This window comes from Carcharodon carcharias, chromosome 15 (genome assembly GCF_017639515.1).
Source record: "Carcharodon carcharias isolate sCarCar2 chromosome 15, sCarCar2.pri, whole genome shotgun sequence".
In the NCBI taxonomy this organism is placed as follows: Eukaryota; Metazoa; Chordata; class Chondrichthyes; order Lamniformes; family Lamnidae; genus Carcharodon; species Carcharodon carcharias.
The window spans coordinates 105,937,865-105,965,306 of NC_054481.1; the positions used below are offsets into that span (position 1 = coordinate 105,937,865).

A 27,442-nucleotide genomic window follows, 5' to 3' on the forward strand; every position below is an offset into this window, starting at 1 on the left:
CTCCATCTTAAATGGAAGATCCCTTTTTTGAAACTGTGGCCCCTAGTTCTAGAATCCCCCACAAGGGGAAACATCGTCTCAGCATCTACCCTGTCAAGCCCCCTCAGAATCTTATATGTTTCAATAAGATCACCTCTCATTCTTCTGAACTCCAATGAATATAGGCCCAATCGATTCAACCTTCCCTCATAAGCTGACACCTTTATCCCACGAAGAAGTTGAGTGAATCTTCTTTGAACAGCTTCCAATGCAATTATATCCTCCTTGAGTAAGTGACCCACACTGGTACACAGTACTCCAGGTGCTGGCACACCAATGCCCTGTACAGTTGTAGCAAGCCTGTCCTGAACTTCACCCAAGCTCCACCTGCATTCTCCAACCTTCTACCTCCCATCCTGTGCCCCCTTTAGGTTGAAATTCACAGCCTTTCACCTTCTTGAGTTTGTCAAAGGCCTTTGTGGCTGTCTCTTCCTCCTGGGAGCCCTGTTCAGTCCGTTTCAGTATATTCTGTAATACAGAGGGTTCATCCTTCAGTTAACTCAAGAGACTATAGAAGAGTTAGGTTTGTTTGCCTTAGAACACAGAGTGTGAGGGGAGATTTAATAGAGGCATTCAAAATTATGAGGGGTTTTGAGGGGAAATGAGGTGCAATTATTTTATGCAATGAGTTGCTGCAATTTGGAATGCGCCGCTTGAAAGAGCAGTGGAAGCAGATTCAATATTAACTTTCAATAGGGAATTAGATACATACTTGAAAAGGAAAGATTTGCAGGGTTATTAGGAAAGAGCAGACAGGTAGTAAGAGGGCATTCGGCAGGGTAAGGGTTAATGTGGGACTGCAGCCCATAGCGTGTCATAGAGAGTCACATTGATGGTACTCTGTGTGCAGAAGGGTCTGCAAGGAGCCAGCATGGAGACAGTATCCGTGCAGGGCAGTACCTTGGAGGTGGATATAGTTATGGGTTGCTAATAAATGGTTTATGTTCAATCATACTAGCTTCTAGACCTCTTAATCAGACACCAAACCATCTTATAACAGACTACTTGGATAACTCTTTCAAAGAGTCAACATAATTACGATGGGCCGACTGATCTCCCTCTGTGTTGTAAGATTCTATAATTTATGATTTGTGATTTGTGGATTTCCTGTTTTATGTTTTGCAGATTTAAAATATGTGGGTTTTACCTCCACCAACATCTTCAGTCGCATTATCCTCTGGAATGGCAGGATTAGAAATGAGGTGAGCGGCAGCCGTTGGCAAACCTGATCCTCCTCCATCTTGGCCAGGATACTGGAAAACCTGGGATTCTCAAGTCTGCAAAGGTGATCCAAAGAATAACTCAGTCACTAAATGGGTTTATGCAGCCATTGTGTGTTAACTGTGGCTCAGGGGGCAGCACGCTCATCTCTGAGTCACATGGTTCTAGGTTCAAGTCCCACCCCAGGGCTTGAGCACAAAAATTAAAGCTGAAACTCCAGTGGAGTACTGAGGGAGTGCTACATTGTCAAAGGTGTTGGCTTTTGGATGGAATGATAAACTGAGGACCCCATCTACCTTCTCAGGTGGATGTAAAAGATCCCACAGCATTACTTTGAAGAGGAGGAGAGTCCTCCCTGGTGTCCTGGTCCAATGTCTATCACTCAATCAATATCACAAAAAAAAAAATATCTGGTCGTTATCACATTGCTGCTTGTGGGAGCTTGCTGTGTGCAAATTGGCTGCCACCTTTCCTATGTTACAACGGTGACTACACTTCAAGAAGTACTTCATTGACGATAAAGCACCTTGAGATGCCTGGTGGTCATGAAAAGTGCTATATAAATGAAAATCTTTCTTTTTAAAAAAAAAAACACTCCAAAACACACCTCCACTTTCCAGAGGGACTGACTGGCCAGTGATCAGGACCAGGAATGCCTGGCGATTTCCCCCCTTTTAACCTGGGCCACCAAACTAACAGCACAGGTATGAGATCGAATGTGGCTCCTCCTGGCCTCTCCAATCAGGATCACAACAGGTGGTGCACTTATTCACTGAGCCATCTCAACCTCCCATTACTTTGTACAAGTAGGTGTTGCAAAAGTGAAGACTGGGCTGCTCTCTCACTGCTTTAACCTGGCTAGAGAAATGTTCACACGCACAGCAGCCGCTGGTAGGTCTTTTCCTGGTAAGCCTGGTTGGTCACGTAAGGCAGGTAGACTCTCCTGAATGCGGGGCAGTGAGCCAGCACAATGTCACACACGTCAAAGTTTAAGATGTCCTTCTCCAGCCTCTCCTCCAGCTCCTGCAGGAACCTGACAACAATAGAATAGAAAACACTGAGCTAAGGCCCTAAGTAGCAGTGAAAAATATAATGGATAACATTTGGCAAAATGGTCACAACTATAACTACAAAGAAAGCAGAAACCAAGCAGTAAACGGAACATAAATTTATAGAAACCTGTTCACTTGGCCTAAAAAGAATGGTCAACACCCCCCCTCCCCCACCCCACCCCCCGCCCCACCTCTTCTCATTGTGTGCTCTAATACCATCCAATTTCTCCCCCTCCCACACTGCCCCCTCAGAACACCCACATTCCCTCCCTAACAGCGCTGTGGACTTCAGAGATTCAAGAAGGCAGTTCACCAGCACCTCCTCAAAGGTAATTAGGGATGGGCAATAAATGCTGGCCTAGCCAGTGACACCCACATCCCGGGAAAGAATAAAAAACAAGCTCTCAACATCCATCCTTCTCACTCGATTCTCAGATTTTTGACCACCATCTATCAACCTTCAAGTCATATCTCCCAATCCCACTTTCCCACCTCCTGGGTCTTACCCTCAATCCTGTCTTTCACCTGAAACAGGTATTATTGGCTCTGGGCTCTATTTAAACTGCTCACATTAACGTTCTTCCTTAGTAACTTATTCCACAACTCAATTACCCGGGAGATAAGGAGGCTCCGCCTCTTTGTTTTGCTTGGTCTCACCAATATCGAGGTTGGTCTGCAGTCTGCAGTGTGGACAGACAGGAATTTGACAACGGGTAAGGCGAGTATAGACTCTGAAAGCCTTGGCTCTCCCTCAGCACAGCCATCCTGAACCACGGGATGCCCCACACTGAGATTGCAGAAAACAGCGTCCCTGTGTTTGGCACTTCACCCAGGGGGTGCAGTGCCATCCATCTGCCTCAGTTCTGTATTGGGAAAGTCGGGGGTACCTGTGTACCCCCTCACTACCCACTCCCCCACATCAGGGGCACAAACACAACCGACTGCCCACCACAAAGCACCTCATCAAGCAGAAACAATAAATACACCGACCAAGACCCATCACATAAAGTGTTAGTTGTGAATACTTATTTAAAATGCTGTGGAGAGCTCTCATCACAATGTCCGGTCGGTATAATTTGCCTAAAGCATAATTCTATTCTACAGGCAATTCAGCACATCAGCCTCAAGCTGTAAAGAGGGAGGGAAGCATTACAGGCCGGTTTAAGTGGATCATTGCTGGCTGCGATATTTTAATCATGCCCATTGGCCCTGAATCAGGCTTCACTGATACTGTACAGTTGTGTTTAAGTAACTGTAGGGAACTATAGTCAAAGCTGGGTTACTGACCAAACACCCATCTACCTGGGAGAAGGTAGAGGCAGAGAGGGGGTGGTAATTTCAGCACAATCCCAGTTGCAATTTCTAAAGTTGCAGGAAAGGTGCTGTGTTCCCTAGAAGATCGTTCTTTAGTCAGATCACAATTAACGCACCAGATCTTTAAAGCTAGCATCACCTGACCTCAACCCAATCTGTGAAGAGAAGGGGCAGGTGGAGAACTTCAGACAGGAATTTTCACCTTTAATGATTCCCCCCACCCCTCTGCTCTCCTGAAGGGATCTCCTTTGTACCCGGGTATGAGTGTCACAGGCATTGCCTTGGGCCCTGCTGCAGGGATCTGGGTGCAGCATCCATTGCGCCACCAACCCAAGGCATTCAATTCCGAAAACTAGACATTGCGCATCAGCAAGCTTTCTGGCCATGAGGAGCATCACAGGCCAATCCTAATCCTGTCCCCACCCAATGCCCATTGGCACACACACACACTTATTATTCACCAGGGTCACTCAGTAGTGCTTGGCAATGGAAACAACACCCCCCACCCCCCCCACCCCCACCCCCCCGGCCTCCCAGGTCAGTTGTGGTGCCTCCTACTGTTCTCTATGGCTCAATTTCACACACAGAAAAGATTTTAACAATTTTACTGTTAGGGGAACTGGCTGTTCCTAATCTTGACACCCAAATCCCATTGTCTATGGAGCCTTGTCAACTTGTTCCAGTTCTTTTCTCTGATTGCTGCGAGACTCACTTTTCGCTGACTTCTTTGACCTCGGGCAGTTTGGAGAACAGCCACTGCTTTTCCTGAGTGTTGAGACATTCCTGGAGCTCCCTGGAGTTCTGGAAATGTTCGATGGTGATGGTGAGACTCCGAAGGTAGGATCCTTCCGAAGTGACCAGCTCAAACTTGGCCTAATGGACACAGACATTGCAGCTGAGGTGGAGCTTCAGCAGAGACTGCACATGGCAGATTGGATTCAATCTAAGGTTCACGAGTACTCAGGGCAAAGGCAGAAAAGTCCCAAAGAAAACACACAAGGGAATTGGACAGTAAAAAGGGTGGAGAACATCCATTACCTTGAATTGACTGGGGGCAGTGTCGGTAAGATGAAGATCAACGGAATAACATAGTCTGAACATGGGAAGGCCCAGTCTGGGGACTGGGGAGCAATATCAATAGGGCTATATATAGTGGTAACAATTAAAATGCTCACAATGCTTCTAATGCTCCCAAAATCAATCCCTGATGAGGGAATCTAGTGGATGAATCCGATATCTTAAACAGTAATAGAGGCTATTATTGGGGTGGTGGGTGTCACTGAAGATATGCCCTTTCTCCACTGCACTGGAAATTAGACTCTCCACTAGTCTCGCAGTGGTTCATGTAGCAATAGGTCACTGCTTCGAGACCACAACAGCCGTACAAATAATTCTTAAGTCCGGCTATGCAACCTGGAAAGCCCCAAGGCGAGGCCAAGCACTTTGTGGAAAAGATTGCAGACTGGTGACTCACGACTGGGCCTAGACAGCTCACAGAATCCTGCTCATGTGCCTCAGGCAAGGCTGTTGCACAATCAGGGAGCGACACACACAAGGAAGAGAGAGACAATAAATAGTTAAGAGACATGAAATGGACAATGTAAAACAACAAATGGATGTGAGCTTTCCTGAATGTTTGGGTTTTTATCTGGGCCCATGTGATCAGCCTTGTTACCGCAGAGGAGATGCGCACCGTTGCTGTGGTTGCTGCGCGTGGCCTGGGCGGTGTTTAATACGAAGGGTTCGCTCACCTCCTGCAGCTTCCGTTGCTCGTTGCACATTCGGTCCAGTAACCCGCTTCTCCGCACATCGGGAATGTCCTGCCAAAGGGCAAATGCATTCCCTCGGACTGACCGCTGGGACCAGGCCGAGTTCTGTGGTAACGACCTGTACTTGCTGACCAGGATTGCATCATCTTCCTCAATGACCGTGTCTGCCCGTTTCTGTCTTTGGATTTCACGGTCACTTGCCACGTTGCTGTACTCCTGATACAGGATCGCTGTGAAAACATAACCAGGAGAGGAATTAATACTCAGGCTGTGCATTGGACATTATGTTGGGTGAATCCGCCAACACCAGAAACCTGAGGCTATTCAGGCAAAGTTGTGCCAATAAAAGGTGCAGGGACAACTGACTCATCTGTGCAACTCCCTAGGGCCTGCCCTGCCAGCCCAATATGATCTCCTCTAGAGAGCTCCAGACTTTCCTTTGAATAGGATCACATCGCAACTTGTTTGCACCACATCATTTGTGATTATCCACTTTGTGGTTATTCTCTGAATTATGTCAACCCCCACCCCAACCCCCACCCCCACCCCCACCATCAGTCAGTGCGCTACGCTGCCCAGTGTAAGTGCTGAAGCAGGCGGACCAGAAGAAACCCCTGTTTGATTTCTGGCCGGTGCAGAGTTAGCTGATTTCAATCAAATTGCAATATCAATGAGGCTTATGTGCAGAAGTGGTAACAATTAAAATGCTCACAATGCTTCTAATGCTTCCAAATTCGATCCCTGATGAGGGAATCTAGCAGATGAATTCCATTTCTTAAACACTAATAGAGACTATTATTGTGGGGGGGGGTGTCACTTTAAGATCCTGAGGGGTCTTGACAGGGTGGATGTGGAGAGAACAAAAACAAAAATACCTGGAAAAACTCAGCAGGTCTGACAGCATCTGCAGAGAGGAACACAATTAACGTTTCGAGTCCGTCTGACCCTTCAACCTCTGATGAAGAGTCATATGGACTTGAAACATTAACTGTGTTCCTCTCCACAGATGCTGTCAGACCTGTTGAGTTTTTCCAAGTATTTTTGTTTTTGTTCTAGATTTCCAGCATCCACAGTATTTTGCTTTTATCTATATGGATGTGGAGAGGATGTTTCCCTTTGTGGAAGAATCTAGAACTAGGGGTCACTGTTTAAAAATAAGGGATCATTTAAGACAAAGATGAGGAGGGCTAAGTGCTGCTGATAGGAAATGTGTTAAGTGGACACTGGGAGAGCACACAATTGGACTTCGTTCTTCTCCATTGCATGAAAAGAAAGATTTGTATTTATAGAGTGCTTTTTATCAACCACCGATGTCTCAAATCATTTTACAGCCAATGAAGTACTTTTGAAGTGTAGTCACTGCCATAATGTAGGAATTGTGGCCATTTTGCACACAGCAAGATCCCAAATACAGTAATGTGATAATGGCCAGATAACCTGTGTTTTGTGATGTTGACTGAGGGATAAATATTGGGCCAGGACATCAGTGATAACTCCCTGGGCCCTCCTCAAAATAGTTGCAATGGGATTTTTCACAACTACCTGAAAGAGCAGGCAGGACCTCAGTTTAACATTTCATCCAAAGGACAACATCTTCAACAGCGCCGCATTTCCTCAACATTGCACTGTACTGGAACATCAGCCTGGAGTGAGTATTGAACCTACAACCTTCAGACGCAGAGGCAAGAGTGCTACTAACTGAACAACAGCTGACACCATGGGTGACTACCTTGCCAACTCACTGTCTGAGGTCCGACATGAAGCATGGTAACTTAGGAGAGTTAATAGATGGCATAGGCACCAGTGGTACCAAAGCACAATAAGAATCAACATTGTTTGAAGAGGGGGGAAAAAATTAGGCGAGACACTGAATATCTCCAGGTGCCCATGGGATCTTTACACAACATGATTCAGGATATCTCCATGAGGAGGAATGAGCAGTGAATTCATTTTTACTCACAGTTCAGTAGAAATCTGGAGTGTCTCCTTTCGTTCAGTTGTTTTGCATTCAGTTCCCCTTCTGATCCCACTCTCCTGAACAACAGAAGCAGAAACAGATCCCAATCACATTTAATGTCACTCCTTCTCTAACACACAGGGCATTAGTTTGAAGTATTTATTGTCTGGGATTTTACAGAGATTCCTGTGAATCTGTATAATTGACATTTCTATTGTTAATATTAATGTTGCTGCATTGGTGACTGTGCATGAGTGCAAGAGTGTTTATGAGAGAGTGCACTGGGTGTGTTATTGCAAATGTGTGAGTGTGTGTGAGACTACGTATGATTGAGTGTATATGTGAGTGAATAATTGTGTATGTGCAAGGGTATGCATGTGCATGTGTGTGCGTGTGTGTGTGTATGAATGCATCTCTACATAAATTGATTGTGTGTATGAATGCATGTGTATATACATTGTGTGTGTGTATATACTGTGTGCATGCCTGTGTGTGTGTGTGTGTGTGTTTCTGTGTGTATGAATGCATGTGTATATACTGTGTGTGTGTGTAAATAGTGTGTGTGTGTGTGTCTGTGTGTATGAATGCATGGGTATACATAGTGTGTGTGTGTGTTTGTTTGTATGAATGCATGTGTATATGCATTGTGTGTGTGTATGAATGCATGTGTATATACTGAGTGTGTTTATGAATGCATGTGTATATACAGTGTGCATGTGTGTATACATTGTGTGTGCACGTATGAATGCATGTGTGTACATATTGTGTGTGTGTGTTTATAGTGTGTGTCTGCATGTGTGTCTGTGTTTATGAATGCATGTGTATATATATATTGTGTGTATGAATGCATGTGTATATTCAGTGTGTGTGTGCTTGTGTGTATGAATGTATGTGTATATACGTTGTGTGTGTGTTTGTGTATGATTGCATGTGTATGTATATTGTCTGTCTGTGACTGTGTGAATGCATGTGTATATACATTGTGTGTGTGTTTGTGTGTGTGTATACATTGGTGAATGCATGTGTATACATATTGTGTGTATATAATATGTGTGTGCCTGCGTGTCTGTGTGTTTGTATCTGTGTGTATGAATGCAAGGGTATACACAGTGTGTGTGTGTGTTTGTTTTTATGAATGCATGTGTATATACTGTGTGTGTGTATAAGAATGCATGTATATATACAGTGTGTGTGTGTGTATATACATTGTGTGTGTGTGTGTATGAATGCATGTGTATACATATTGTGTGTGTTTATACAGTGTGTGTCTGCGTGTGTGTCTGTGTTTATGAATGCATGTGTATACACACTGCGTGTGTGTTTGTGTGCATGAATGCATATGTACATACATTGTGAGTGTGTGTGTGTCTGTGTGTATGAATGCATGTGTATATATATATATATTGTGTGTGTATGAATGCATGTGTATACTCAGTGAGTTTGTGTGTATGAATGCATGTGTATATAGGGGTGTATGCGCGTGTGTATGAATGCATGTGTATATACGTGTGTGTGTGTGTGTGTGTGTGTGTGTGTATGTGTGTGTGTGTGTGTCTGTGGCCAGACATTTCACCTCGTCAGGGGGGTTGTGCGGGGGTGGGCGCAAACCAGATCGGCGCCCCCAATCGGAGCCACACCGCCATTTTATGTGGGTGGGCCAATTAAGGTCCGCCCATTGTGACGCACGCCTGGAAGCGCTGAGCGCTTCCTGTGTGGGTGGGAGGGGATTCTTTGAGTGGTTCCCTGCGCGAGGGAATGCATAGATCTCCCTGAGGCACCTCTGTGCCTAAGGGAGATTTGTTTCAGTGTTAAACTTTTAAATAAAGGATTTTTAAACTTTTAAAACATGTCCCCTCATGTGACACTATCATATGAGCTGGGACATGTCAAAGAATAAATGTATAAATTTTTATTAGATTTTAAAACAGTTCATGAAACCTCATCCCGCCCGTGGATGAGGTTTCATGAAAAATGCAAAGGCCGCCTGGGCTCTTCGCCTGCTTGTCAACCTTAAGGTTGGATGGACAGCTCATTAAATTGAGTTAATTAGATGTTAAATGGCCTTAATAGGCCTTTGACAGTTCGGTGGGCGCACAGCTGACTTGGCTGCTTTCCCGCTGGACTGAAAATCTAAATGACGTTTGGTTACGTTGGGACGCACGCCCGATATCACCACATGTCATATTACATGTCAGCAAGCAGGCCCTGCCCCCCCTACCCCCCGCTCACTGACGGGAAGACACTGTCGTGCTCGTGTGTGTGTATATGAATGCATGTGTTTATACACGTGTGTATGAATGCATGTGTTTATACACATGTGTTTATGCGTACGTATGAATGCATGTATATATATAAGCGCGTGTGTGTATGTGTGTTTGTGTGTGAATGCATGTGTATGTACGTGTATGTGTATGAGTGCAGATGTTTATACGTGTGTGTGTGTGAATGCATATGTATATATATATATGTGTGTATGTGTGTGTGTGTGTGTGAATGCATATGTGTATATATATATATGTGTGTGTGTCTCTGTGTATGCACATGTATATGTGTGTGCGTGTTTGTGTGTGTCTGTGAATCAGAGATTAACCAGAAAGTGGACAATCACAAATGATGCGCATGCCTTTATCACAGTGATAGCTCTATGTCCCAGTCCCAAGTGTAAGTGTATAATCCAGTCCCAGAAGTTTGTGTGTGTGCTGAGTCCCAGATGCTGGTCTTTAACACAGGCCCAAATGTTACCTTGGAACAGTGCTCGATTTCCACAAGCTGGGTGGAGGACTGTCAAAGATGAGACCATCTCTTTGTGGCCTTGAAGACACATTGCTGTTGATCGAGATGAGGGACTTACTCTTTTGCTTTGCGCTCCGTCTACCTGAGAACAAGATGTAAGAAGGGGAACAATGAGATACCCAGGACATCAAGAGGCCCTGCCATACTGAGTGAGAGGAGTGGCATTGCACACAAACAGTGCAGGAAATGCCAAGCAGAGGCAGTATATGTAAATGCCAAATTACAAACACCAAACACTGCCACGCCCTTCAAAATCAGATTCAAGAGATGATTGGGCAGTGTTCCAGAGACGGTGAAACCAACCCTGTGGGTGGGGGAGTTTCCTAGCCTTTCTACAGCTGCTGTGACCTGACAGTGCAAAGAAAGCCTGTAATCCATTTTACAACAACAACTCATATTTATATCATATATTTTACACAGTAAATCCCCCAAGGCACTTCAAGCAATGTTGTCAAAAAAAATTGATACCGAGCCACATGAGGTACAAGGACAGGCGACCAAAAGCTTGGTCAAAGAGGTAGGTTTGAAGGTGCATCTTAAAGGAGGAAAGCGAGGCAGAGGAGATGAATTGAAGAATCAAAGCGTGCAGTGAGGAACATCACTTAGACGGAAGAGTAAAAACCCAAGCACTGAGTGGGACCAAATGTGCAGCATTTCTAAGGCAGCCAACAACACGAGATAAAAAGAAAACCTTTGCAAATACCAGAAATCCAAAACAACAAATGAAAAAAGCACGGGGTGGGGATGGTGGGGGGAGGGGTACACCAGCATCGAAAAGATAAAACATTTAGTGACCTTTTGACAGAAGCCAAGGATGACGGTTGTGAAGAATTGCAGATAATCCGCTGATGCGATGGGGGTTCCTTCTGACCCTGCAGTTAAGGCAAATCATGGGGCCAAATAGAAACAGCTGTGCCCTGTGCCTGACTCACACTGCAGCTGGGGTACACACTGTCTAAGGGTACACAAAGCAGGAAATGGTTCGAACCCCTTACAGAGCCATCGACGTTTACAGCATAGGAAGAGGAGACCGACTGGTCCATCATACCTGGGACAGCTGTTTGCTAGGCCGATGCAAAATTAATTCCGCTGCTGCACTCTTTACTGCATCCTCCTCTGCTTCAAATCCTTATCCTTATAAGGTGCGGTGTCCGCTGCTTCAGTTATTCCCTGTGGAAAAGCTCCCCATGCACTTTAGCAACTGTGCATGAAGACATTTCTTCTAACCTCTTTCCTCACTCTCTGTGATAGCTTTAAACTGATGATTTCTCGTCAATGACTTCCCACCCAGACTCTTCATCCTATCAAACCCTTCATAAGTTTCAAGCCCCTATTCAATCTCTTCTTAGCCTTTTCTGTTCCAGTGGAAATAGCTCCCACATTGCAAGTCTCTCCTCATAGCTTTGGATTCCCATCCCTGGCATGATCCTGGTAAAACTACTACAAATTTAATGTCCTGCCCTATTTATATTGGGAGGTTCAAAACCACACACGGTGTGACCTACCATTGCGTTTATACAAATCCATCATTGCCTTTTTTTCGCTTGTACTATATTCCCATATTTATAAACCCAAAGTGCTAAGTGAGATTTTTAATATGGGTTTATCTATCTGCACTAGCACAATCATTAAGTATTGCACCTACAACGCCAGGACTCTTTTTAAAAAATTTATTCTTGGGATGTAAGCATCTTTGGCAAGGCCAGCATTCATTGACCGTCTGTCTTTTTTTTACATTCATTCACAGGATATGGGTGTTGCGGGCTAGGCTAGCATCCCTAATTGGCCTTGAGAAGGTGGTGGTGAGCTGCCTTCTTGAACCACTGCAGTCCGTGTGGTGTAGGTACACCCACAGTGCTATTAGGGAGGGAGTTCCAGGATTTTGACCCAGTGACAGTGAAGGAACAGTGATATATTTCCAAGTCAGGATGGTGTGTAGCTTGGAGGGGAAATTCCATTTGGTGGTGTTCCCATGTGTCTGTTGCCCTTGTCCTTCTAGGTGGTAGCATTTGCAAGTTTGGAAGGTGCTGTCAAAGGAGCCTTGATGGGTTGCTGTAGTGAATCTTGTAGATGGTACACACTGCTACCACTGTGCATCAGTGGTGGAGGGAGTGAATGTTTAAGGTGATCAATGAGGTGCCAATCAAATGGGCTGCTTCATCCTGGATTGTGTCAAGCTTCTTGAGTGTCATTAGAGTTGCATTCATCCAGGCAAATGGATTATTCCATCACACTCCTGACTTGTACCTTGTAGATGATGGACAGGCTTTGGGGAGTCAGGATCCCTAATTGCCCTGGAGAACATGGAGTTGAACTGTCTTCTTGAACCGCTGCAGTCCATGAGGTTTAGGTGCACCCACAGGTGCTTTTGTTCTGTAGCAGTTTGATATAACTGAGTGGCTTGCTACATCAGTTATTCAAGAATCAATCACATTGCTGTGGATATGGAATTGCATGTTGGCCAGACTGGGTAAGGATGATCATTTTCCCCTCTGAACGCATTAGCAAAAGGTTTTTACAAAAATCTGGTAGTTTCATGATCATTTATTCTGGATTTATTAATTGATTGAATTTAAATTCCCCTAGTTGCAAAGGTGGGATTTGAACTCATGTTTCTAGAGCATTTGTCCAGGCCTCTGTATTACTAGTCCATTAACATTACCACTATGCTACTTTTCTTTATTTGTACCCTTTAAATATCTTTCCAATGGGCATGTCCTTACTGCTTGTCCCAAAATGTTTTATCTCATTTTACCCTGCATTAAATTGTACCTGCCACTTCTCTTCCCATAAAACATTGCCCTCCTGAAATGTTTTATAGTCTGCTTTTCTGTTTGCCAACTCTACTCTGTGTCTACCTGCCAGTGACTATTCACCTCATTGAAGATCAACTGCTCTCTGATGTGAGTATTAAATACCTCCTAGATGGAAAACTCTTTAACCTCAGTCGTCTCCGTGCCAAAACTAAACTGACCACCATAGACATGCAGTTTGCAGATGACTGCAGTGTCGTTGCCCACTCTGCACCAGATTTGCAAACCACTCTCGATCTCTTCAATTCTGCATACAAGAAAGTCGGCCTGTCCTTGAAGGTTGCCAAAACAAAACTCACATCAGCCTGCACCTGGTCAGCCAAATACTGTTGAAGTAGAGACTCTGGAATATGTTGGGTGCTTCCCATACCTTGGCAGCCACCTTTCTCAAAAGGCCATCATTGATGAGGAGATCCAAAACCGGATCAGCTGCGCCAGCTCAGCCTTCTACAAACCACGGCAATGAGTGTTTGACAACAAAGTCCTGGGGCGGAACGTTCTGTGCCCATTGGCGTTGGGCATCGTGGTGGGCATGAGTGGTCAATATGGCGGGAAGGCCAAAAATCAGTTTCATGCCATCATGAAACCAGTTTGTGATCATCCGCTCTGCCTGTAAATGGTCGGCCTTTCCCGTCGGCAGATGTCAGGAACTTCATTTTAACGCATCTGCATATCATTATAAGCCCTGCTCATCGGAATCACCCCCCCATGCTGGATCATCTGGGTACATCGGCCTGATTACACACTGACATGTTTCACAACTGTACATAAGCGACATGCACCTGGCGAGCTGCACTTGGCTCGGGTCTTCGAGGTTTATTTGCTACCTAGCTTCAGTCAGCACTTGCAGTCATCAGCGCCAGGCTTCACAGGCAGCACCACATCACTTTTAGGGGGGGGCTCATGGGCAGGTCTCCACCTACCAGACCAGCTGTAAGGTGGGGGTGGCTTTTCGATGACTGCAGGGCTAGGGCTTGCTTGGGGAAGGGGGAGAAGTGGCCTCAGGAAAGGGAAGGGGCTGCAGGGCAAGGGCTGTACTGGGGAAGTGGGTATCCCAGAGTGTGCATAGGGGCACATGTTGATCTGTGCGAGCGGCCTCAAGATGGTGAGGTCTGAGGAGGCAGTCTCCAGAGGAGATGATGGAGATGTGAGGGTATGTGTGAGAGAGTGAGTGGTGATGTCCCTTGAGCTGACAGTGAGTGAGATGCTAGTGAATGTGTGATGGGCTTGTGAGTCTGTGAGTTTAGAGTGATGAGATTGTTGCCTTACCCTGGCAGCACAGATGAGATCATTCACCCTCTTATTGCCCTGGATGACCAACCTCTTTTGTGCAGTGTTGGCACTGACCACCACTGCCACCGCCTCCCAAGCTGGAGTGGTGAGATTGCTGGACCTCCTGCAGCCAGAATGGGGGTGGAGAACATCATGGCGGGTCTCCATAAGGCATTCCAGTGACAGGTCACTGAACTCCTCTTGGCTTTCAGGGCCACGTCTTCTCTGGAGCAGTCCTGGGCTACAGGCATTGAGAACTGTGTAGGCGGCTGCAGTTTGGATGTGGCCCCCGGAGTGAGGTAACAGCATGGCGGGCAATTCAGAGGCCGCCTTCCAGCGAGACAGCGTGTTTCCTGTGGTTGCATAATTAATGAGGCGGAAATTGGCGATACGGCATGAAAACTCACCACTGAGGCAGGGGGTAAAAAGTCCTTTTTCCTGCCCATTACTGTATTTAGTGCAAATCTGGGACGATTCTGCCCCTAGTGTACAGAGCAGCTGTTGTCACACACTCCTGTACTGCAGCGAGACCTGGAATGTGTATCAGCAACACACAAGATCACTAGAGAAGTTCCACCAGCAATGCCTTTGCTGCATCCTCCGGATTCAATGGGAGGACTGTCGAACAAACAGTGTCCAGTCCATCGAAGCTGATTTTGCAAGAGGCTTGCCTGAATGCTTGCTGGTTTCAAGAAGGACCCCACATTTGTTCAGGTGATAATGTGTCCATCAAGATGCCTCACGCTTTGAGTCACAACATCTTAATGATGAGGCAGAACGGTGGCAGAGAAGGAAAGAAAAAGAAGCAAATCCTGCATTCCAGATCCCACTATCCCGTGGGACATCGCGCCTCATGTGCCCAAAGATCTGTGGGTCAAGAATCGGCCTGTTCAATCACACGAAGGCCCAGAAGCTCGCAGTCCTCAGTAGATGTCATTCTCGAATCAAGGGACAAGTGATGACAGTGACAACATTTTGATTTGTTCTTTGTGCTTTAGTCCAAATCACAGATATATCTCATTAGGAAGGGTGGAACCAGCATTAACCCTGAAGGTACAGCACTTACAACACTCCTCCAACCCGAGTAACACCCAATAGACTTGACTGGTTGCTTCCTGCCCACCAACCTACTCTCTACTCACGCTGGATATCTCATCTAATACAATAAGCCTGAACTCCTGTTAAACCTCTGCTTTGAGACTTTGTGCTCAACACTATCCGAAAACCCATATAAAGAAGAAACCTTTAAAGCAACCAAAATGAAACATTCTGGGTACAAACAACAAGGACAATCTACTGGGAAATATCTGTGTGACAGGGGATACTAACTCCTCAGATTCTCATAGTGATCCATCCAGAATTGAGAACAGGAGAGGTGAAAGGTTGGTAAATATAACAAACAGTCCTTTGTTTAAAATGTTACGGAAGAAACCAGGGGACATCAGATACTGGACCCGGTTTTTAATAGTGACTCTCCATGTGGGGAAACACCTGCCCAAGAGTAAATATTTTTAGATTTAACTTGATTAACCAAACCATGTGAGTAGCTGGACATTTAATGCTAACACTATTGGTGTTTAATGCTCACTACTGGGCTGGGGAAACACTGGGAAGAAAAATGGAATCCTTTTAAAACCATTCTTTAGCAGAAGGAAGCCTTGTACATATCCAGGTTTAACAGAAGGGCATACGGTAAACTAACAGCAAACTAGCTAACTGGTCATATCCAAAGTCAGAATCGTAGAATCATAGAAGGAGGCCACTTGGCCCATCGTCTCTGTGCCAACCAAAAAACGAGCCACCCTGCCTAATCCCAGTGTCCAGCATTTGATCTGTTTGGACTAAAACCGAATTATTTTTACAGGTTTAAGGAAAATCACTCTCTGGACAGTGAAGATATTTACTGACTATCTTTAACTGAGACATAAAGAAGTCTGGAAAAGCGGTAGGTGTAATGACAATAGTCTTTTACACTATCTTAGGAATCAAATGACCATCAAGGGCTGTTACAGGGCCATTGAAGAACTCCATAGTTCACATGGAGTTCTAGAATACAGCGGAGGTCGTAAATGGCTCATTTGCATCAGTTTTTACTCATGAAGATGATGCAGGGTTTTTAATAGCATGAAATGGTCTTGACACTAAAAATTGAACATGTTAAAGTGGATGTGGAAATGGTCCTTACCGGAAGTGGAGCTCTTAAATCAAATTGGGCTGTTGGCACTGATGGCAAACACCTACAGATGTTCAAAGAATTGCGGGTCGTGCCAAGAGGACCACTTGTTGATACATTTGAGTAGCTCACTGGAATCTGGTATTGTCCCCATAAGCCGGATAGAGGCCCATGTGATGATGATATTTAAATAGGGCAGTATGCCAGGACTGAGCAACTGTAAGCTCAGTAGTTTTACTTTAGCTATAGGCTGCAGTTCAGAAGATTAAGCGGTGACCTCATTGAAATGTACAAGATTGCGAAGGAGCTTGACAGGGTTGACACTGTGGCTGTTTCACCATTTGGGGAATCTGGAACATGGGGTTGGGAGGGAGGTAAGACAGTCTCAGGATAAGGGCTCAATCAGTTAGGGTCGAGATGAGGAAAACTTCTTCACGCAAAAGGGTTGTGAATCTTTGGAATTCTGTACCCCCTCAGGGTTGTCGATGCTCCACTGTTGAATAGATTAAAGGCTGAGATAGACAGAGTGTGAGAGGAAGCTAGTGAGAAATGTAAAAACGGATAGCAAGAGTTTCTACAGGTATTTAAAAATGAAAAGAGTAAGTAAAGTGAGTGTTGGTCCTCTAAAGGGTGAGAATGGTGAGTTAACAGTAGATAATAAGGAAATGGCGGATGAAAGGAACAAATATTTTGCTTCTGTCCTCGCTATAGAGGATACAAGAAACATTCCAGTAATAGCTGTAAATCAGGAGGTGGGAGGGAGAGAGGAACTTGGTGAAATGACAATCGCTAGGGAAGCGATACTGAACAAACTGATGGAGCTCCTGACAAGTCTCCTGGTCCTGATGGACTTCATCCTAGGGTCTTAAAAGAGGCGGCTAATGAGGTAGTAGATGCGTTGGGGTTAATTTTCCAAAATTTGCCAGATTCTGGAAAAGTTCCATCAGGCTGGAAAGTAGCAAATGTAACCCCTCTATTCAAGGAGGCAGAAAACAGGAAACTATAGGCCAGTTAGATGACGTCTATCATGGGAAAGGTATTGGAATCGATCATTAAGGAGATTATAACTAGGCACTTGGAAAAACTCAAGATAATCAGGAAGAATCAGCATGGTTTTATAAAAGGAAAATCATGTTTATTGGAGTTCTTTGAAGGAGTAATATACACTGGGTAAAGGGGAGCTGTAGACATGCTGTACTTGGATTTCCAGAAGGCATTTGATAAGGTGCCACATCAAAGTTATTGCGAAAAATAAAAGCTCATGGTGTAGGGGGTAACATGTTAGCATGGATTGAAGATTGGCTGACTGCAGAAAACAGAGAGTATGCATAAATGGATCTTTTTCTGACTGGCAGGATATGGCAAATGGAGTCCTTCAGGTGTCATACTGGGGCCTCAACTTTTTACAATTTATATAAACGACTTAGATGAGGGGAGTGAAGGCATGATAGCTAAATTTGGAGATGACACAAAGATAGGTAGGAAAGTATGTTGTAAAGAGGACATAAGTAGGTTGCAGACAGATGTAGATAGGTTGAGTGAGTGAGCAAAAATCTAGCAGATGGAGTATAATGTGGGAAATGGTGAAGTTGTTTACTTTGGTAGGAAGAATAAAAAAGCAGAGTATTACTTAGATGGAGAATGTCTGCAGAATTCCGAGGTACAGAGGGATCTAGGTATTTTAGTACATGAGTCTCAAAAAGTTAGTATGCATGTATAGCAAGTAATTAAGAATAATAATGGAATGCTATCTTTTCTTATGAGAGGAATTCAACATAAAAGCAAGGATGTTACGCTTCAGTTATACAGGCCATTGGTGAAGCCACATCTCAAATACTGTGCAGTTTGGTCTCCTTATTTAAGGAAAGATGTAAATGCATTGGAGGAGGTTCAAAGGAGGTTTACTAGATTGATATCTGGAGTAAGTGGGCTGTCTTATGAGGAAAGGTTAGACAGACTGGGCTTGTTTCCACTGGAGTTTAGAAGAGTGAGGGGTGACTTGATTGAAGTATACACGATCCTGAATGGCCTTGACAGGTGGATGTGGAAAGGATGTTTCCTCTTGTGAGTGAGTCCAAAAATAGGAGGCGCAGTTTTGGATGGAAGTGAGGAGAAATTTTTTCTCTCAGGGGGTTGTGCAACTTCAGAACTCTCTGCCTCAGATGGCAGTGGAGGCGGGTCATTGAATATTTTTAAGGCAGAGGTAGACTGATTCCCTTACCTAACAAGAATCTAAGGTTATCGGGGGTAGACGGAAATGTGGAATTCGAAACACAGACAGATCACTCGTGATCTTAGTGAGTGGCAGAGCAGGTTTGAGGGGACAAGTGGGCTACTTCTGCTCCTATTTTATATGTTCATATGTTCACATGTAGATTTTTGGCCTTTCAGGGAATTAAGAGATATGGGGAGCAGGCAGGAAAGTGGAGTTGAGGCAGAAGATTGGCCAAGATTGTACCGAATAGCTGAGGGGCCAGATAGCCTGTTCATGCTCCTTTTTCTCATGTTGTTGAGTTGCTAATAGAATCATCCAAGACTCACTGATGATTGACTTGAAAGAAAAGGGAATCTCAGCATGGCTTCAGTTCACCAGTGGGTCCTGTCTTACTAAGCTGGTTGAATATTTTGGAGGAAGTTAAAAAGTTGGTGGATGATGGAAGTTCAATTGATACTATCATCTAGGCTTTCAAAAGGGGCCTTTGATTAAAAGTGCAACACAACTGATGTTGGACTCACTGATCCATACCCAGTTTCCCTCCCTCTTGAACAGAGTTGTTACACTGGCTGTCCTCCAGTCCACAGCACAAGTTGCAACTCAGGAATCACAAATTAGTCGATTCTTGTCCTGCATAATCTGAGCTGATATTTAAAATCATTACAAGTATACCACAGAAAGATACAGCTTTGCCAACACCTGAGTGCGATCCTGAGGGAGTGCTACATTGCCAGCCCCATCTGTCTGTTCTGATCTTTCAGGTGGCTGTTAAAGATCCCATTGCTCCTACTCGGAGTGTCTTGGCCAACATTCCTCCCTCAGTGCCACTAAAGAGAAGATGAATTACACATTCACGTCATTTACATTTTGTAGAACCTTGCAATGTGCAAAACGGCTGATGTTTCCCCACATTTCAAGCAGTAATTGATGGGATTTGAGAATGTTTGGAGAATAATGATAGCTTGCATTTTGATGGCATCCTATCTCATTCTATTCCATTTTCTAGTGCAGAAATGAGGAGACCTTCCCGTTTTGCAAGTTAAACCTTACCTTCGAAGGAGAAAGTGGGTGTCTTCTCTCGGGGTGTGGACCTTCCTGACAGGGACTTGCTGAGTTTCAGGGCTTGTGCGACCTTCTTCTGAGAGAGATGCAGTCTGTTTATCAGTTCCGATGCTGAGAAACGCCGTTTCTCCTGCTCCATGCAGCCGGCGATGCACGGCGTCCGACTCAAGCTGCCTGTGGCAGGTAAGCGACATTTAATCTCTGGGTCTGGCTCCAGTCCAGGAAGTGATTCTGATGGAAGCTCATCAGAGGCAGAGTCATCCAGAGGCCCAGTGTCATCCTCCAATGAGAAGCTGTTGCTTAGAAAATCATTGTCTTTCAAGTCATTGTCAAACAGGGTACCCGAAAACATGGACTCACAGTCTAGACTCCCACTGCTGAACGACTCATCACTTGGAGAATCTGTAGAGTAAACTCTCACTTTTCTCCCTGGAAAAATAACAAGATTTTGTCAGCAAAAAACACAACATGCAAGCTTCACCCAGATGCTAAATGTACTTGAGGAGTTTTGAAACAACCATCTGGGATGTTATAACTCCTGTATCTGGGAGGATCTGCAACCTCAGCTCACACTCTTGGACATGATAGAAGGAAAAGTTCATCTCTCACGTTTCTCTGTTTCTCCATCGCAATCTTTCATGTCTGTCACTGTTGTACCTGCTCTGGGCAGTCATGCCGTGAATATTTCCTCCCTTGTTCCTCCAGCTCTAAGTCTGCCACCTATACACTCTCTTCATCTTCACTATGTTCAAATTCAGTCATCTCACAGTCTCCTACATTCCACTTTCTTCTCCATACCACATAGTCTTTTGGAGCCCCTCACCTCTGAACCTCTGTAACCTAAGCCTGGTCTCACCCAATCACAACTTCTTGATTTATCTTAACTTGCCTTCGACTGTTTCAAGCTAGCTGGTGTCCCGCACTGCAGATTCCTCAATATTAAAGTTGTTTGTTCAGCCATCTACAAGTCAACTCCAGAGCCACTAAGCAACTCTTAACTGAAGGAAAATTAACCACAATAATCTGTGTGACTTGCAGAGGGCCCAATTCCGATCAGTGGAAGAAACTTGACTCGAGACTGTAGTCAATGAGCTGTAGCCATTTTACATGTGGCCAATGCTCCGGCAACCATTTTGTCACATAAGAAATTGTTTGCTCTTTTTCTCTGCTCTTCACTGTCCCTGTAATACAGCATCCAAGGAAAGCACCACCTGAGTGCTGAGTGCTTGACCACTGAATGATGCATCTTCCGAGGGTTACGTTCTCTGAGAGAGGTACTGACCAAGGAATCCATCAGCCAAGAACTTTACCCTCCAAGAAATTCACTGTCTAATTTGTGTGGATTATTTTGTCGTGATTAAAACAAGAAAATGCAGAAGAACCCAGACCAGTCTAGTATAAAAGCAAAACACTGCGGGATGCTGGAAATCTGAATTAAAAACAGAAAATGCTGGAAAAACTCAGCAGGTCTGACTTGATGCTGACAGACCAGTTGAGGTTTCCCAGCACTTTCCGCTTTTATCCCCAATCAATCTAGCCTGGTGCCTTTTATTGAGGGCCACAATCCCACTCACTGTGCTGCTTAAGGATCACTCTTAGGAATCACAGGACAGAAGTCAGTGCTTTTAATTCACTGACGGTGAGTCCCTGCTAACAGACATTCTGCTATGTGCAGTCACCAAGAGAAAGCTGGACACTTCCAAATAGGATAAATCTGCGTCCTAATAACATTTGCCCGGAATTTGGGAGGCTTTCAACGGTGAAGAGTCAGCACTCACCATTACTGTCACCCTAAATCTGACCACAATTTCAGGATTTAGCATAAGTGTAGATTAATGGGGAAATTCTGAAACTGTGATTTGTCATTCACTGCATTGTGGACATCCTCACACAGAGCTAGAAATCACTGAAATCAATTGATTTGGTGAGAACTTCCCCTTTTACTGGGGTCAATGGGAATCAAGGGAAAAACTTTCCGCTGGTTGGAGTCATACCTAGCACAAAGGAAGATGGTTGTGGTTGTTGGAGGTCAATCATCTCAGTCCCAGGACATCACTGCAGGAGTTCCTCAGGGTAGTGTCCTCAGCCTAACCATCTTCAGCTGCCTCATCAATGATCTTCCTTCCATTATAAGGTCAAAGGTAGGGATGTTTGCTAACGATTGCACAATGTTCAGCACCATTCTCAACTTCTCAGATACTGAAGCAGTCATGTCCAAATGCAGCAAGACCTGAACAATATCCAGGCTTGGGCTGACAAGTGGCAAGTAACATTCGTGCCACACAAGTGCCAGGCAATGACCATCTCCAACAAGAGAGAATCTAACCATCGCTCCTTGACATTCAATGGCATTACCATCACTGAATCACCCACTATCAATATCCTGGGGGTTACCATTGACCAGGAACTGAACTGGACTAGCCATATAAATACTGTGGCTACAAGAACAGGTCGGAGGCTAGGAACCCTGCATCGAGTAACTCTTTACTCCCCAAAGCCAGTCCATTATCCATAAGGCACAAGTCAGGAATGTGATGGAATACTCCCCACTTGCCTGGATGAGTGCAGCTCCAACAACACTCAAGAAGCTTGACACCTTCCAGGACAAAGCAGCCCACTTGATTGGCACCCCATCCACAAACATTCACTCCCTCCACCACCAACACACAGTGGCAGCAGTGTGTACCATCTACAAGATGCACTGCAGAAACTCCCCAAGTCTCCTTAAGCAGCATCTTCCAAACCCACAAACACTACCAGCTAGAAGGACAAGGGCAGCAAATAAATGGGAACACCACCTCCTGGAAGTTCCCCTCCAAGCCACTCACCATCCTGACTTGGAAACACATCGCTGTTCCTTCACTGTCGCTGGGTCAAAATCCTAGAACTCCCTTCCTAACTGCACTGTGGGTGTACCTACACCACATAAACTGCAGCGGTTCAAGAATGCAGCTCACTATCACCGTCTCAAGGGCAATTAGGGATGGGCAATAAATGCTAGACTAGCCAGCAACACCCACATCCCATGAATGAGTTTAAAAAGACACTCTCGTATGATTGTTAGAAACACCATAAAAATGTTCACTAAGGTATACCTGGGGTTTTAACATTGATCTGATTAATTGATCTTCCCTTGAAAAGATAATTTTTTATTTGTGAAATGTTGTTAAATGTTTCATTCTGATTTGTAAAAATCTAGTGATTTAACTGGAATTTTTAAAAATGAAGTTTGTTCATGATATTTTGTCCTCTTCCTTAACCCCATGTGTTTGTCCCAAACTTTAATCCAGTCTCTTCAAAATTTTAAAAGTGATTTGATTATTGATGCTTTTTATTTCCTGGTTTAAAGTTTTTCTGAAAGTTTTCTGAATAAAAAAAACTTCCACAAAAATTTCAACCAGGAAATAATAACGACCAATAACCAAATCACTTTTTAACACGTTTAAGACCCAACACAGCCCAAGTGGCTACCTATGTTCGCACAAACAAAAAGCCTCCTGAAATCCACAAGGAAAGCATCCTCCTCAAAGAACACCACTGGCTGACAGCTAACACAGCAATCCCATTGACAAAGGACCTCAAACAAACCCCTGAACCCATCTGAAATCCCATAGCCTCTTCGGGAATGCATTCCATACCCTACAAACTGACAACAGCACCCAACCCCTCTCAATGGTGCACCTCTTGGTTCAGTGCAAACATCACCAGCAGCAATTTGGTAACTGTTCCGAGTGGCCAAGTCCCAGCTTTCAACCTTCCTTGGAAAATCTGGACAAATTTCAACTGCTTGAGGATAGGCCAGGGAAAATGTGGCCACTTGCTGTCCAAGTGTCATAGAGTCATAGAGGTCTATTCAGCCCATTGAGTCTGCGCCGATCAAACAAGTACCTAACTATTCTAATCCCATTTTCCAGCACAAACCCTTAGCCTTGTATTCCATGGCATCGCAAGTGCACATCCAAATACTTCTTAAATGTTATGAGGGCTTTTGCCTCTACTACCCTTTCAGGCGGTGAGTTCCAGATTCCCACCACCCTCTGGGTGAAAAAATTCTTCCTCACATTCCCTCTAAACCTCCTGCCCCCTAACTTAAATCTATGCACCCTGGTGATTGATCCCTCCACCAAGGGGAAAAGTTCCTTCCTGTCTACCCTATCTATGCCCCCCATAATTTTATACACCTCAATCATGTCCCCCCTCAATCTCCCCTGCTCCAGGGAAAATAACCCCAGTCTATCCAATCTCTTATCATAACTAAAACCCTCCAGCCCAGGCAGCATCCTGGTAAATCTCCTCTGCACTCTCTCCAGTGCAATCACATCCTTCCTATAATGCAGATTCCAGAACTGCATGCAATACCCTAGCTGTGGCCTAACCAGTGTTTTATACAGTTCCAGCATAACCTCCCTGCTCTTATATTCTATGCCTCAGCTAATAAAGGTAAGTATCCTATATGCCTTCTTAACCACCTTATCTACCTATCCTGCCACCTTAAGGGATCAGTGGACATGTACACCAAGGTCCCTCTAATCCTCAGTACTTCCCAGGGTCCTACCATTCATCATGTATTCCCAATCCTTGTTTGTCCTGCCCAAGTGCATCACCTCACACTTATCTGGATTAAATTCCATTTGCCACTGATCAGCACATCTGACCTGCCCATCCATATCCTCCTGTATTCTAAGGCTATCCTCCTCACTATTGACCATCCCACCAATTTTCGTGTCATCCATGAACTTACTGATCAACCCTTCTACATTCAAGTCTAAATTGTTTATATATACTACAAACAGCAAGGGACCCAACACCGATCTCTGTGGAACCCCACTGGACACTGGCATCCAGTCACAAAAACACCCCTCGACCATCACCCTCTGCTTCCTGCCACTCAGCCAATTCTGGATCCAATTTGCCAAATTGCTTTGGATCCCATGGGCTCTTATCTTTGTTATCAGTTTCCCATGAGGGACCTTATCAAAAGCCTTGCTGAAGTCCAAGTACTCTATGTCAAATGCATTGCCCTCATCTACACACCTGGTCACCTCTTCGAAAAATTCAACCAAATTGGTCAGACATGACCTCCCCTTAACAAAACCATGCTGACTATCCTTGATTAATCCCTGCCCCTCTAAGTGTAGATTAATTCTATCCCTCAGAATTGCTTCCAATAGTTTCCCCACCACTGAGGTTAGAGTGACTGGCCTGTAATTCCCTGGTTTATCCCTTCCTCCCTTCTTGAATAGCGGTACCACATTGGCTGTCCTCCAGTTCTCTGGCATCTCTCCTGTGGCCAGAGAGGTATTGAAAATTATTGCCAGCACCCCTCCTATCTCCTCCCTTGCCTCACTCAATAGCCTGGGATACATGGAACATGAGGAACAGCTCAAATTGTGACTGTAGCCATCCAAGTCAAACCATCACCCACTTATTGAACTTTTGCACTGAGAGATCCTTTCCTGGTCACATCACAACCATTCATACTCTTCAGTTGAAGCCGTTGAATGTATTTTAAACCTTAACATTGAATTATAACAGTTCTCCCAGCCATACCAGTAAAAAAATCCTGGCTGGCTATCTGTGAGAATTCTTTAATATGATTGGTTGCTTGAAGAGCTTGATGATAACACTGCAGTTCCATGCTGAGAATTCCCATTAAAGAACACTACAATCAATTGTACATCGGGAGAGTTATAGTTCTCATCACAGAGATCACTGGATCTCTCAATGAGGCTTTCTTCAAGTCTCTTGAAGACTTCGCCATTGACCGCAAAGACCCAGGTCATGACCTTGCTTTCCTTGAAATTTGGAGGATCCGGATAGTATTAAAGATTCTTACCATTATTCAACATCACTCATTGTCAGGTTCACTTTTGATGGAAACTTGTCTCTGACCCACAGAAAGCCAACCACCTGACTGTCAGTGAGTGAAGCTGGCTGGTTCGACAAGTATTAAGGTCAATCCCATCTTGCACAGAATGGTCACAGATGAATCTCAAGAAGGCATGGGTGGGTATTGTCCACTTACCATGGCAACAGTCAGGCTGCCAAAAATTATCTTAGTAAATATTCAAAATGTAAGTAAATGTGGGTGGGTCCCTCCAAAAGTTCTGTTCCTATAGCAACCATCAGCAGGTCATGTCTGCCGTCTGGTGGAACTGCATAAAGAATCTTTAAGAGCTAAACATTGTAGTTATTGAATATCATCAAAAACAGAAATGCACAAATGCACCACTTCATAACTCACACCTTCTTGTAAACTCATACTCTTGCACAGAAAATCATAACCTCAGGCTTTACACATGCATCTACAATCACATCTTTAAGCTTTGCACACTAAAACATGCACATACAATTTCTCACATGTACGCTCACCCCCTCGTGCACTCAGTGAACATACAGGCTCTCGCACATACTCATCTGCTATCGTTTTTTTTATATTTCCATTTATAAACGAGTGTGTGCACTCACATACTTTCACTCCTGAACAAATAATTTTCTGTGCCCACATGTACAACATTACACCCTGGCTGACTCCTACACTATTGCTCAAGTTTGTGTTTTTATAATGATATAAAGGCACCAATCACTCATAAGGGATTGTGTAAACATGTTGTGGGTTCATATAATAAGACTAAGCACATGAAAACATTTATACCAAGGTAGGAAGCATGAAGACATCAGCAGCAGAGCTATATGTGCTGTGTTCTGCTCACAGACCAAAGTGAAACTGAGGCTAACACATTTCCCTTCTAATGATAGCATGCTGCTATCCCTTAAAGGCATACTACAACACTCAACACATTGGTGCAAGTTGTGCATGCATATGTTAGTTTGAACTTACAATGAAGCACATGTGCACAACTGCATGCACGCACTCACACAAACACATAGGGCAGAATTTTGCCGTCGGCAAGCAGGGGGCAGGGCCCGCTCGCCCACTCAAAATGATGCAGGATGACGTTGGGCAGAACCCCCAACATTATCCCACCCCCTTTAAATTTTCAGGGAGGCAGGCCCACAGCAAAACCAGCTGCGGGCCCGCCAACCTGTCAATGGCCAATTGAGGTCATTGACTGGATCATTTTTACACTTAAAGGACCTGCCCGTCCAACCTTAAGGTTGGCGGGCAGGCCAGGAGCCCCGGCAGGAAGTAGAAAAAATATCAAACCTCATCCACTGGCGGGATGAGGATTCATGCAGGGTTTCAAAAATTTTAATAAAGTTATTATGTAAATTATGAACATGTTCCATTGTCACATGAGGGGGACATGTTAGGGAAATTTTTTTTCTATTTTTAATATTTTTCAACGTGGAAGCAATCTCCCTGAGGCAGCACTTAGCCTCAGGGAGATGTGAGTTCTTTCATGTGCATGCGCGAAAGAGCCCACTCTCGCTTTTGGGGAATTGCCCCCCGTCCGCACAGGGAGCACATAGCGCTTCCCGCCGGACATCACACTGGGCGGGCCTTAATCGGCCCACTCACGTAAAATGGTGTCAGGGCCTGCTTCTCCGGCTGGGATCAGCTCCCCACCTGCCGGAGGTTGGGTCGGGCCCACCCACCTGACAGGCAGAAAATTTTGCCCACAGAAATGTAAACACCCACACGCGCACGTCCAGAAACATGTACTTATGGGCATATATATATGTGCACATACAAACTTGCACTGCACATGGGCATAGACATGCACATTACACAGACAGAACATGCTGGTGCAATCACACACTCTTGTGTACATTCACACTGGTTAAACACATAGTCATG

At 44.7% G+C, this 27,442-nt stretch overlaps 1 protein-coding gene across 2 annotated transcripts in view; it reads right to left on the reverse strand.

Annotated features, from left to right (window-relative positions):
- The window catches only part of arhgef19 (Rho guanine nucleotide exchange factor (GEF) 19), a 90,203-nt gene that overhangs the window by 16,749 nt on the left and 46,012 nt on the right, over positions 1-27,442 (reverse strand). For both annotated transcript variants that reach the window (XM_041205832.1, XM_041205831.1), the window contains 8 exons: positions 19,669-20,109; positions 10,095-10,227; positions 7,356-7,429; positions 5,378-5,625; positions 4,339-4,499; positions 2,141-2,293; positions 1,187-1,316; positions 433-507 (listed from right to left, as the gene is read on the reverse strand). In XM_041205832.1, the coding sequence (XP_041061766.1) occupies positions 433-507; positions 1,187-1,316; positions 2,141-2,293; positions 4,339-4,499; positions 5,378-5,625; positions 7,356-7,429; positions 10,095-10,227; positions 19,669-20,109 (1,415 nt within the window). The remainder of the gene's footprint in view (positions 1-432; positions 508-1,186; positions 1,317-2,140; positions 2,294-4,338; positions 4,500-5,377; positions 5,626-7,355; positions 7,430-10,094; positions 10,228-19,668; positions 20,110-27,442) is intronic.